We start from the raw sequence: 14265 nt of genomic DNA, 5'->3' as shown, positions 1-14265 counted from the left end.
CTTGTTTCCCCTAGCGCCCCCCGGGATAACAAGGAATAACGGCCACAAGTTGTTGGAGAGTAGGTTTAGATTAGACATCTGTAGGAACTACTTCACAGTTAGGGCGGCTAGGATCTGGAACCAACTTCCAAGGGAAGCGGTGCTGGCTCCTACCCTGGGGGTCTTTAAGAAGCAGCTCGATGCCTACCTGCCTGGGGTCACTTGAGCCCAGTTTCCCTCCTGCCCAGTCATGGGGTCGGACTTGAATATCTACAAGGTCCCTTTTGACCCTACTTCTATGATTCTATGATTCTATGATATGCATGCTGGGCTGCCTGCTTTTTCCTCCCAGGGGTTCCCATTTCCTGAAGGGCCCTGGGCAACTGCCCACCTGGCCCGGACATTAATTTGCCTATGCCCCTCCCCTTCTCCCTCCCCGCAAAGTTAGTGTGTCACTTGCTAGACTCTGCTGCTCTGCTGTAGACATGTATGCATAGGTGTCCCTCCTGGCTGTACAGTATCAGCTCTGAAAGCTCTCCGGTCTTCAGGGCCTCAGAATTTGAATGTCTGTACCTGCTGCTCTAGGATAAGTTTTTATACCAGGAGAACAAAACCTGAAGAATTCTCCCAATTCATTTGAATGTGTGTATGCAGCCTAAGAAAAGCAAAGACTCCTCTCCAAAACTTTTAAGAAACAGACAACAGATAAATACTCAAATTAAAAAAAAAATACCTTTAAGCATTAATTAATGCTGCACTTGTGCAGGAACATGGTTTAGATGACCCTTAAGGTCCCTTCCATTCCTGTGATTCTCTAATTATATGAAAGGTTAACAACTAACAGATAATTATGGGCATGCGTGAACTGCTGCTTAGGGTCAGCAATCCCACAATCCTGTTCCTGACTTCAGGGCCTTCCACACCCCACTTCTTGTCTCTACCTCCCCCCACCTAATTAAAACTACATATAGAAGGTAGAAAAGTAGTCTGTGGATTGGTTTCTTCAGTTGAGGAATAAAAAGGTTAATATCAAGAGGCTACAAAATGTGATAGTGTCAGGAAGGATTGCTGATTTTGCTAGGGCTAGTGGAGGGTGACCCTGAGTGTTTCTGCTATATTTCAGGGTAGACATTCTCTTTGAATCCTGGTAACCTTGAGAGGTATCTCATGAAAATTATGGAAACTGGGGGTTATACAACTCTCTGAATTGTGCAGCTCACTCGTTCTTTCTGCTTAAATCCTGAACTTTCTAGCACTCATCACAGCTCAGTCTCTTCAACTCTGCCAGCAAGCAGAACCCAGACAGCTAAGAACAGAAAATAAAAGAAGCTAATACATAACATAAAGAAACAACAGCTGTTCAGTATAAACTCTTTCTGTACTATGAAGACATCACTGAGACTTACATGATAATGATTGTAACAAAATCATAAAGTACACCATGGAATCAGAGTTCAGTTTTATTTCAATGATTGTAATGGGACTCCATCGTGTTTTTGTCATTTGGGACACTAAAAACCCACCCCTGTCACTTGAGAGGGACAGACCTGCTTCAGTGTGCATTTATCATCCGACTAGGCATCACCCAGACCACTTCTTAGCCTTCCTCTTGAAATATGACACACTGAACCTTCCATTTAATATCCATTGGATAATATGGATGGAGAACATTGGGTAAGTTTCTTCCATATTAGGAGTAAAGATCCAAATTAGAACCCAAGTCTTTCTCCCATCCAGGGCAGCAGGGGAGTCACACATTGTCTTGACTGCTTCCTCCTATGTCCGTCTATCCTCCTCTCTTGGTTGCCCAGTGGACCAAAAAAAAAAAATCTAAAACTTAGGGTTACCATACATCTGGCTTTTCCTGATATGTTCTCTTTTTTGGATCCCTGTGTTCATCTGGTGGGTTTTTAAAATAAAAGCAAATGGCTTGGTTTTCTGCTCTTCCAGGCTGGCTGCTTGGGGCTGGGAGCAACAGGCAAGCTGATTGGCTGTTGGGGGTCATGTGCTTGCCACACAGGCTCCAACAACCAAGTAGAGTGAGTGAATGAGTGTGTGAGCGAGCGCAAGAGCAGGCATGCATGTGTAATGAGGGAGCTGTTTGGGCAGCAGGACTGGGTGGGGCAGAGGGCTGTGGGTTGGGAGGGGCACCAGTAGGGCTGGGGGGACAGAGGCTGCTGGTCCAGAGTGCAGGGCAGCAGCAGCACTGGGGGGCAGGGGAGTGAGGGAGTGAGGGACACCAGCAGGGCTGGAGGGCAGGGGCTGTGGATTGGGAGTTAGGGGCACTGCCAGGGCTGGGAGGGGGTCAGCGGGCTGTGGATCAGGAGTGAGGGGCATGGGGGATGGGAGGGGTGCCTGTGGGTTAGGTGTACAGGGCACTGGCAGCACGAGGGGGCTGTGGGTCAGGAGTGAGGGGCACCAGCAAGGGGTGGTGGGCAAGGTACTGCTGTTTGGGAGTGAGGGGCACTGGCAGGGCTGGTGTCAGCAAGTCCAGAGTGAGGGGCAGCAGCAGGTTGTGGGAGGGGGGCATGGCTCATCAGTGAGGGGCAAGAGAATGGTCATGAGCGGAGCGCTGGTGTGTCACTGCTGCCCCTTCCCCCATCATATTTCCCCTGCCTGCCACATCCCCACTTGTCTTGGTGACTATCACTTAGGTGCATAAAGTGAAAAAGGGTTCTGTCCTTTAAGTGCACATCAGCTTTTTTTACTACACATCATCTTTCCATCAATTCTTCTGTCTCCACCAAATCCGTGTCCCACTGAAATCAATAAAATCCCCAGACTTGTCTAGTTTTCAGAACTGGATGCTTAAGTTGTGGTATTTCCTCTCTTTTAAAATTTCACAGTTATTGGAAAATATTGTAATTGGTCCAGAACTAATGAACATGAAATTGTAAAGCATGCATAACAAAACAAACATTTCTTAAACTTCCTGTCCTGCTCAATTAAAATTAGAGGCCTTGACAACGGAACACTGTAAACCAAAGGCTAGATTTTCCCTTAGTTGTGTTAGCAAATTTCTCTCAAAGGCATTTTCCCCTTTGACTGCTACGTTACACAACCTTCCTTAAAAATTATGCACACGTAATTACTCTTCTGTGGTATTACATAAACATAGAAAAGCTGTGTTTTCACATGTGCTGAGTACCCATAAACCCCACTGCTTCCAAAAGGACCAGGTAGTACTTAGCATCTTTGAAAATAAGGCTATTTAATCATTGCCTGCATTATAAACTTCTGCCTGCAGAGCTGTTGGCAAAGATATGAGAATAGCTCTTATCCTGTGACTGAGGTAGCTTTACTGGCAAAATCCTCAGTGTAGATGCAGCTGCGATGACAGAAGGCGGCTCCTTTCTGGTGGAACTTTCCGCTATTTGGAGGAACTGGTGTAGCTTTGGTGGCAGAAAAAACTCCTTCTGCTGGCAAGGGATTCAACCTCAGGAATGTGGCAACTGTACTTAAGCAGCAGCAGCTATTTTTTTGGTTCCAGTCCCAGGACTGCATTGGAGCTGCGTGTGTGGTGGTGATGGTGTGTGTGTGTGTGGGGGGGGGGAATGTAAAATATGAATTTATTCATAGTAATAACATAGGTATGCAACATTTTCAACTTTTGCAAAGCTCCTAATCCTGCTTTCACTGAAGTCAGTGGAAGCTTTTCTTTAAACCATTATTTTAATAATAATCAAGCCCAAATTAAATGCATATACACAGTTCCCTTAAAATGCTGGTACCTTGAGGATATAGAATTCTAGCTAATCAGTGCAAAGCACAATGCGGAAGTGTGTCAAAAAGGAAACACTGTTTTGCCAAGGGCATCAGAGCAAGTTATTTTGCTCATGAAAGTTGTCACTGGATCTTTAATATTCACAGAGACAGGGCTTTCGTTTGCAAGGTCTTATCCAAGCATAGCAAAATGTTTATGCTTATTTATCAGCTTTTGAAAGTGTGGAATGGGATTTGAACGTGTGGTAACTAGGGGCATATGCAGAATGGATCAGAATACTTAGACCTGCTACTAAAACATGCTTATTACCTTCTCTTATCTTTTGAAGTGCCATTTTGTAGTGGGAGGAAATGGGTATAACTGCCTTAGCAAATTCAAAATATGAGAGTGCTGGATTATAATTGTTTCAGGATGTCTGATGAGCAAATGTTATTAAATATAGACCAAAACCATTCAGGGATGGACCAAAAGCTACATAATTTTCATGAGTGCTAATGTTAAGTTTGGTCTCTTCTCTCAACAGATATACATGTGAAAAGATTTGTATTCAGATATTTCTCTCTTAATGTTTACATTAAGAAGTATACCACTTGTTGTACCTAAAAGGTAGAATATATTTTCTCTCTCGTCTCACATTTATTTAAAACAGTGTTTGAGAAAATAATACAAATTTTTCAGTGTTGCAGTATGATTGTTCCTTTTTTGGCTTTTTTTGTACACTTTAATTAAGTACCAAAAAGCACAATTATATAATATTATCTAGAATGTGTTAGACTCAAATAATATCCTGCAGCCAAAACTTTCTTTAGGTGTATATACTGCAAATGTGATGGTAGAATTAGGCTGTTAATTGTGGTTAAAGGTAACAGTCCAAGCATGGTAATTATTATTGTTCCAGAATAATGCAACAGAACATAGAGCTATCATTTTAATGTACAGACTGTGAATTTAAAAACCTTTTCTCTATTTCACCAGCAGTGCAAGAAAATTGTTTTATAGACTATGTCTTATATAAAAATCTTTGCTCTCACTCACTTCCTGATGAGTGATTGGTATAAATATATACAGTAAGTATCTTTTCCACCACTGTGTCAACAGCTGATGAAATGTGATGAGCCTGAATTTAAACTATGTCTGTGGGTTTCCTGCAAACACTGCATTTGTTTATTACCTATAGAATATGATTCTCCTCTCACTTACCTGGATGTACATTAGAAGTAACTCCACAGTAGTTAACAAACTATCCTGGGATAAAACTTCAGAGAGGTGAAAAACAGATTATACTTTGATTTTTTCAAATGTTTATTCTGGGGAAATGAACAGCATAGTAAGTTAAATTCTTTTCTTCTGCTTGTGAAATGTCATCATTTTGGATACATATTTTATTTCAAGATTCTTTACAAGTTTCAGTGTTAATCAGTATAGTTCCCTTTTCCAAACAGCTTCATATGTAGTAGGCTATCTTAAGCTATATTTAGATATTTATGTTTTAAAACTTGACTTCTTATCTATGCTGAGGCAGAGAAATTCATAATTGTATGAGTTAAAAATAGTGTGTCACCATTCAATGTGAACTTCTTGAATTTTTTTATCACTTAAGTCAGGCCTTTAATATCATTTGAATATTAGCTGAGAATCAGTCACATGGGGTATTTTTACACATGCAAGCACCTCAGTGCTGGGCAAAGCACCTGGAGCTGTAACACTTGCACTTATATAAGTGGCAAAATGCACGTCAGTGATAAGAAAATGGCAGCTGTGCGCTTTTGAACTAAAACATATCGGAGGTGCTTTAGTTCAAAAGCGCACTGCTGCCATTTTCTGTGTGCTGATGCACATTTCACCGCTTATACAACTGCATGTGGCGCAGCACAGTCTGCTTCAGCTCCTGTGTGATTAATCGAGTCTGTTCCAAAGAGGAGGATTTCCAGTACATTGCAGGAGAAAAAAGTATGTGTATAAATGCCCATGATGAGCTATAATCAATAAATGAGATGCCAGTTGCAATTATGCATATCAGTTCTTTCTATTTCACCGTGTTGGAATATTTTTGTTGTTGCCTCCACACCACCACCAATATAGGTGTTGTTATTCTTGACTCATAATAATGGCAAGAAAACGAATTTCCATCTGTTTCCACCACACAAAGTAAATAAATTAGATTGACAGAAAATTCGTTTTTCTAAACACCACTTGTACACGCTTTGTAGCTGCAAGAAAATTCATGCTCAAGGACATTGCATTAACTAAACAAATTTTCTTGCCTCCAAGAACTCTGCGTGACCTTTAAGTCATACAAGTTGTTCACTAGTGAAGAAAACTGAAGCCATATATAATAACCCATGCTTTCTTTCTAGCCATATAGCTAAGCAATGCAGGCTGAATCAGCTTTGTATTAGTGGATAAAATACGTGTCATTATAACCAAAGTGACCATTTATTTTCCAATATTTAAATTTTTCCCTGAAACACTTTCTGAATTTTGAGTAGTGGGTTTTGAAGGTTGTTACATTACACTCTAACCATCCTCTGATTTATGTTAATCTAGCTATTCAGACTAAAAATCTCCAAAATGGAGAAAGGGGGGAGAGGAGGAAAACTCAAAATGTAAAATTTTTGAGTGTCTAATATTATCACTTGGTTTTGTGCAAGAATACAAAAACAGAAAATTGCTATTGGAAAAAGAAAACTATCAAACATACAAGTAATAAAAGCAAGTAGTTAAATAAAAATAGAGAAATAAGGGGGCAGTTTTGCAAATCTTTACTCATATGAATAGCTCTTACATACAAAAATAGTTTCATGGGTTTTAATGAAACTACTGGTGAAGTTAGAATTCACAAGTTTTTATTCTTTTCTTGCATTTTTTCTCATCTGTGGGGGCATTCAATATCTGTCTTCTCAATAATAGGGTGTTTGTGAGAAAACACACAAAGTGTGAAATGCTGAACAGGATTTTCTGGTGATTGAGAAAGTGAACGTCACAGAGGGGAACTGACATGGGTAAAGATCAGATCAGAAGAACAGCAATTGCAACAAATGGAAGATTTGGTCCAGAGATGACAGATAAATAAGGAAGCTAGTGGAAGGAAGCAGAAGGAAATAAAGGCAGTGGGGTCTTTGACATAAAATGTAAATTTGTCTCAAATGAGGATAAGAGAACCAGAGAAAAGACATCATCTGAGTTCATCAAAATCAGAGCTGGTGAAGTCAGATGTTAGCACTGTAGAAGAAAAGAAAGAAATATGTAGAGGGAGTATACTTCAAATGTGCAAAAAGAATGTGGGGGGAATGGTGAAGTGGGAGAACAGACTTTACAAGTTTAGGAAAGCAGGAGGCCTATCATCCCCACTCCCTTACGTCAGAATCATAGAGCCATATAAAAGTAGGGCTGGAATGGACCTTCTGAGGTCATTTAGTCCAATCCCCTGCTTGAAGCAGGATTATCCTTATGCACACCCAAAAGTGCCTGTCTAACCTATTCCTAAGAACTACTTGATCATCCCTGTCATATAACTACAAAGCTATTGATCCAAAAGACCAAGAGCATCCTAACCTACCGCAGGTAAAGCAGGGGGATGAGGGCTGTCAATGTTCCTCCAAATCAAGGGTTATTAAAATGCATTCAAGAGAGCCAAGGAAAAGGGCCATGGCTGCCCCACACCCCATGCAGAGCCAAGGAAGAGGGCCATGCCCCCCCACCCCGCCCATGCAAAGTCTGTATCAATATGACCATAGGGTGGAATTCCAGCCTGATCCCATATGCGGTGATAGGTCTGACCTTGAGCAGAAGGGCAAGATCTTCACCAGAACCCCTGGATTATAGACCCAGTAGGAGCTCTGGCATACCCCTGTCAAAATTTCCAGCCTTGGCTGCAGCCAACACCTAAAGTTTTGGAAGAAAGAGAATAAAACCACAACACCTTCAGTGAAAGATGGGGGAAAAAATCCTTCCCAAGCTCCATGTGCATAAACTTCCTGCTTTCCACAAACTTCAGAAGTAAAGTTCAGAACCAAAGCCCTTCTACTCTGCCCTGCAACCTAGGAACAGCATGCATGACTTCACACCCCTTTCTGTAATCCCTGCATAAATTTATTTTAGCTCCTTTAATCTTATTTGATAACTAAGTAGACTGTGGAGCTCTGCTTCATTCTTCTGCTACTGAACACAGTCTTTTCCAACATTCACATGCTCTGGGATGCAGGGCTCCTCCCATGATCTCTCAGCAATCCATGGAAGTATGTCGGGGGATGATTCTCCCTGGCCTTCCAATTGTTGCTCTTTACAGAACATTCGAGGCATAGCTATTCTAGATCATCTCTGACAAAGACCCTTGCTACATGTGGAGGTAAAGGCGCAATGAGATCTAATGCGCCATTCATACAGTCATGCCTTCTGCCATGCCATACGTGTATGGCAGGTGGTGTGATTGAGGGGTATGCATTACATTCCATCATATCTTATTGCTGGTGCAGGGGGAGCCTGATACCAGGCTCTCCCTCCACTGGCAAAAAGCAAGTTCCCACAGCTGGGAGCCCAACAAACTAGTTAAGGGATTCCTAGTCACAAGTGCACCCCACACCTCCCCCAGGACTGGAAGATTGCCACAGGGGTGATCCTTCCACCCCAGGGGTATGGGAAACAATTGGGACCAAAGGACTGATGCAGGGGCAACCCCCCCACCCTGGGGCTGCTAGAAACCACTGGGGGAGAGAGGGGAAGGAATTTTTTTTTTAAATGCCCTACATCGATCTATCTAACTTTAGTTGCTCTGCCCCACTTCCCAGAGCCCTAGGAATTGTAGCAGCCATGATCCCCAGGATCCAGGGGTTTCATTTACCTCCCTGATCCCTAGGGATAACAGCAGTTGCAATCCCCAGGGTCCGAGGGTGTGTGAAAACCCTGGGCCCTGGGGATTATGGCTACTGTGATTCCTAGGACACAAGGGTTTTTCCACTAGATATGATGTACCCCTGTGGCTGGAAGCACACAGCTGATGGGGTTCCCAGCAACAGGGGAGACCCTGCTACATGTGCAAATTGAAACTCAGCTATGAAGTTAGACCTGAAATCAGGTATAAGGTTAGACCTGAAAAGTTGTGTGATAGTTACCTTGCAAGTGTAGCTAGCCTCCAGGTAATTGCACAATTGACCAGTTAACTGTGCAACACCTGGAACTTGTAGAGGGGGCTTAATGCTTCTCCACCTTCTTCCTCAAAACCTCCAGTGATGGAGATAACACAGTTTCCCTCAGCAGTGTATTCCACTGCCTCCTGATTCTAACAGTGAAGCTCTTTGCAGCTCTTTCTTGCCTAGAGAGATGTGCACATCATCTTCTTGGCTGCTAAGGATAGGAAATGTGTCCATCTGCTACTTAATACTTCACATTGTTTGCATTATGAATTAATAATAATAATAATAATAATAATAATAGAAGTTTTACATTCCCATTTTCTTATTTTTAAACAGCCTTCTGTAAAGTCTGTAATTCACCTATGAAAGTGATATATGACCTGACAAAGCCATACAGTGTAAGGCCTATAAATATGAAGGTACTATTTCATATGCCTGTGTGATTGCTTTTGAACTAGTCACAAAAGATCACAACATTCTTTATTTAAAGCATAATATATAACACTACATACAAACCGTTATACAAAAACTGACACAAGATCTACAAAGAAATACTGCCCCTCCACCATTACTACAAAACCTTGACCCAGGCTTCTCCAGCTCATTTGTTGTCTACAGCACTGGCAGAAAGAAAGCCATTAGTTTATCAAACTGCCGGATAGCACAGAAAGTGCCACTACTGAGTCACAGAGGGTGCGAGTGTTCCAAAAGCAGTCACGTACATCTAACAGCCACAGTTCCAACAAACATTATTCTTTTGGTTCTGATTCTATTCCTACCCCATTTCTTGATCTTTGCACCTCCATAATGCAGCTGATTGCAGTTTCTCTGGCCTTCATTATTGCCCTGAACATCCATGTTTTTCTGCAATACCTTTTCTCAGTTTTTATCTAATACTTGCTATTCACTCATCTCTCTCATTTATTATTTTGCCTTAAAAGCTGACCTGATATTTAAATACATTTTTCTCAACTTAAATATGTACACATGCTGTATTTCTAAACCACATTTCTCAATTCAAATTTTACTACAATTCTCCATCTCTATGAACAATCCCAACCACTTAGATCAAGAAGTTGGGATGTCCTTGGAGTCTAAAAATGCAGCAATATTTGAAGTCATTGGCACTCTGCAGAGAAAATTAATCTATGTTTTTTAAGACGGTTTAATTGCTCAGCAATCATGCAGAACTGACAAATATAGCTCTGCTTCCAAGATAATAACTCCCCAAATTGCTAAGGTTGCCACTCAATACCCCTGCTAACTCACAAATTGTATAAATATACCTAGTCTCCAAAACTCAAATAAAATTAGATTATTATTGAGCATTAGAGTCCATGGAGTTTTATAACATTTTATGTAACTTGCTAAGCACAGTTATCATGAAAAAAGAAACGAGAGTATAATTAATTTTGCTTGCAAGTAAAGAACTTGTCTCATGTCCGGCCACCTTCTAGAGCATTTATTTAAATAAAACTTTAAAACTTCAATTTTGCCTAAGTGAGGATGGCAAGACGTGACCTTTCATCCAAGTTACCACTAATAAGAATATTCCACTTTGATTTACCTTTGCAGTTTTCCCTTGTAATTTCCACCCTTTCCCTATGCTTACAACACCAACCTGAAATGATATCAGTACTTGTAATGTTATTAATTCTATTCCAATTATTTATCACTATTTCACATTTTAACACAGTATTTACATAGCTAACAAGATATCAAAAGAAGAGCATTATCCAGTTTGCATGCTGATTAAAAGTTTTCCAAAATGATGTTTTATCAAAAATGTTAAAGGACAAATCTGGGTCCCTGTGTAATTACCCTCCAAACCGAGTTAACTGCCTAAGAATGTTTAACCTACTTGAATTTTTGGATGTGTAAATGCTAAAAATCTGACACTAAGTGATTTAGGAACCTGAGGCACTTTGAAAACAGCATGTAGGTTCTTAAGTCACAGTAACTTTCAATGAGAATGAGGCTCCCAAATCATCCAGGTGCTTTTGAAACTTTTATCCAGAGTCTCAAATGCTTTTAAAAACCTGGGAAAATAAAATTCAAGAGGAATTTCAACCATATGAAAACAGTATACTGTTCAGGACCATGGACAGGATTTTCAATAACTATTCAAGAAAAATAAGTCATTATTAAGAAATACAGATTAAACTCTATTGTTGTTATTGCATGTTCAGTGATATTTTTATCAGTTTTTAAAACTATGAATAATTTTGCTGAAATTATAACCGTTTAAATAACAATAAAATGCAGAAACACAATTTAAAACTGCAACCAGAATAAAACTTTTGTGATAGAGAAAATAAATAAATAATAAAATAAACTTGCCAGAGCCTCCTGGCATTACACGCTATTACCAGAAGTATGGACAATTTACATTTACAATATTTGTCTTTATTTGGTATAGTACTAAAGATAAAAGCTCTGTATAAAAAATATCACATAATGCAGCTCCTTTATCTTTAAAGTTTTGTACATGGTTTTCCAATCTCTACTACGATTATAGGAAACAAATAAATTATCCTATAATACAGGTTTCTTTCACTTTGTTAAAATAAGCCAGTAATGCATGTTTCATAAATCACAGCATTTATGATGACAAATTGTTTGACTAATGAAACTGGTGACAATGAAACTTTTTCATCTTTTAATGTATACAGATATAAAACAACTAGCAGTAGTAATTTTCAGTGAAAAAGCCTACTTTACATATTCAGTACCATAGCTATGACAAGACAGCTCAGAACTGAGGACAGGATGAAAAACTGCCTTCTCAAATTAATCAACATTCCTAAATCTCTGTTAGCCACAAACAAAAATATTTCTACAATTTTCTCTAAGCTGCTACAATACGACATCAATACCATTAATATCTCCATCACCGTTCTTAAATAAGTAATCTACCTTACTATGAAAAACCATTGAATCTTAATGTCAACAGTGGCATTTTATACTTTCAGACTCTAAGGAAGCAGCTAAACTCTGACATATATAACATACTTTTAACATATATATTCCTGAATTAGACCTGTCGCACATATTAATCAGACTTCCTCAATCAGCTTCACAGGCACTTTCATATGTATACATTGGATAACGTATGCCATTGACTTGGGGCCAAATACCGGTGCCACTGAAATGAAAGGGAAATCTGCCAGTGATTTAAATTACATCAGGGCTGATCCTTTGATAAGTTTAAGGTTTACTTATTATTTTGTGAATAATGATTACTCTACAGTATTCAAGACAATATCTAGACATTATTTGGTAAGTACCAGTACCTGGTAAAATGGGAGTATTCAAATAACAAAACATGCACTCACATTTTGCAGAGGCTTTGAAAAATATTCTAATTTCACTGTCAAATTGAGCAAAGTGAAATAAGAACTGGCAAAGAAACCTGCCTTAATTTTGATTTTTAAAAAGTTCAAACTTTTATCTCTGGGGCCCCTTAATTTTTGCATCATGCTGAAACCTATTCACATATGTAAACTGTTTCATAGATTTAAAAAGCACCTGCTCAAGTCCATACAGTTTCTGTAACAAAAATGTACTGTCTTGCATTTTCTAAAAAAGTTTTTGAAATTGAACACTGCCCCACGTGTGCCAATAAATTCAGTGAAATGTTGGCCCTGGCCAAACCCATCTCCACTTACCCCAGTGTTGTCATAGTGACAATGGTGTACCAAAAAGCCGCAGGGATGCTGGTGAACTTGGTGGCTGATGAACCTTTTTCTGCATAAAACATGACCGTGGCAAAGATGATGATGGCCATGGTAAGTGAAAAGAGGAGAAAGCCTAACTCCGAGGCACAACTCTTCAGCGTGTAGCCCAGGATACGCAGCCCCTGCGAGTGGCGGGAAAACTTAAAGATCCGGAAGACACGGAAGACACGCAGTGTCACAAAGGCCCCACTGACATCCTCATTATCTGTCATCACCAAGCCAATGTAATAGGGCATGATGGCGACTACATCAATAATACTCATGACACTGCGCACAAATTTGTAGCGGCTGGGAGCTGCCACCAAACGCAGCAAATACTCAACAGTAAAAATCATGACACAAGCTGTATCCAGGCAGAAGAAAGCTACAGCATAGCGCTCTCCACAGGGCAGCTCCTTGATACGACCAGGACTTATGCCACAGGGCACTGTCTCCACCACATTGGCGATGACAGAAATAGCAATGAAGAAACCAGTGACATAGTAGAAGACCAGGGCCAGTGTACTGGTGTGTGGGTTTTCGAAGGCCCGCCACATCCTCTGCCGAGCCGTCATGGAAGGCAGGGAGTTCTCGGCTGCATGATCCTGGTCAGCATCATCCTGCAAGCGCTCGGCGTTCTCACGCCGACGATCCTTGTACTCCTCATAGCAGCAATCGCCAATGATCTCAGGGATGATGCCAAAGAAGGCCAGCTCCTCATCGTATGCCGAGATGCACTCTTGCCGGGGGTAATGAAGCTTCCCTGTACGGTAGAAATTGAGTATGTGACGGAAGATATCAGGATCTCGGTCAAAAAAGTACTGCTGCGTTTCTGGGTGGTAGAAGAAGTCTCGCTCTGAGCTGCCCAGCAGCGTATCCGGGTAGCGCTCCAGGGTATCCAGCCAAGTCTGGAACTGGATGCCGCTCACATTCAGCACAATCAGAGAGTCCTGGCTTCGCTTTCTCTCCTGCCGGGGAGCAGCTGGCATGGGACTTGTGGCCACTGGCATCCATCCTATGGCTGCTGCCCGGGCAAAGGGCAACCAAGCTGCTACTCCTGCTGCCATGGTCCAAGCTGCTAAGGCTGCTTCTGCTGAGGGATCACTTCAGAGCCAATCCTGGCTTGGCCACTAAATACATAAATTAAAAAAAAAAAACCACAAAACCCTGAATGAATCACAAACGCTCAAATACTCCCAAAGCCACGCCAGGTCCTGCAGGCTCCTAAGTGCTGTTACTCTGCCTAAATAGCAAAGGCTGTCCTGAAAATGTTGCCTGCTCCTCTTTTGTCTCCCAACCACTGTCTGCTAGTCAGTCAGCAGAAGAGATCAGGAGACAGGGAAAGTCATGATGTCCCCGTGTGCAGTGAAACCAGTGCCTCCCCCTCCCTACCAACTGGCTCTGGTGGAGAAAAGCTCCATATGTTGCATGTAGACAGAAGAGAGAGGTGCAAACGCGAGTCACCAGCCGGGGACAACGGGGGCCCCCCAGCCGATGGCTCTTGCTTCCTCAGTGCAGCCACCTGAGGAGAGGGGGGCTCTTCTCGGCCTCTCCGCCAGTGCCCCCAGCCCGGCTCTTCTCCGCCGCTCCTGCCCGAGCCCCTTGAGCGGGATGCCGGGCGCTGGCGAGCCCCTCCCACGGCCCTCCCCTCTCGTCCCCTCCCCGAGAGCTGCGGGGCCCCGGGGGGAGTGGGCAGAGCGGGCGGCCGCCCCCT

General features: G+C 41.7%; 1 protein-coding gene across 2 annotated transcripts in view; it reads right to left on the bottom strand.

Annotated features, from left to right (window-relative positions):
- The window catches only part of KCND2 (potassium voltage-gated channel subfamily D member 2), a 477947-nt gene extending 464271 nt beyond the window's left edge, over positions 1–13676 (bottom strand). For both annotated transcript variants that reach the window (XM_025207681.1, XM_025207680.1), the window contains exon 1: positions 12504–13676. In XM_025207681.1, coding sequence (XP_025063466.1) covers positions 12504–13618 — 1115 coding nt within the window. In that variant the 5' untranslated portion in view covers positions 13619–13676. The remainder of the gene's footprint in view (positions 1–12503) is intronic.
- Between the last annotated feature and the right edge of the window lie 589 nt (positions 13677–14265).

The sequence above is a fragment of the Alligator sinensis genome, unplaced genomic scaffold, assembly GCF_000455745.1.
Source record: "Alligator sinensis unplaced genomic scaffold, ASM45574v1 scaffold65_3, whole genome shotgun sequence".
In the NCBI taxonomy this organism is placed as follows: Eukaryota; Metazoa; Chordata; order Crocodylia; family Alligatoridae; genus Alligator; species Alligator sinensis.
This window is presented reverse-complemented; position numbering and strand designations above follow the sequence as displayed.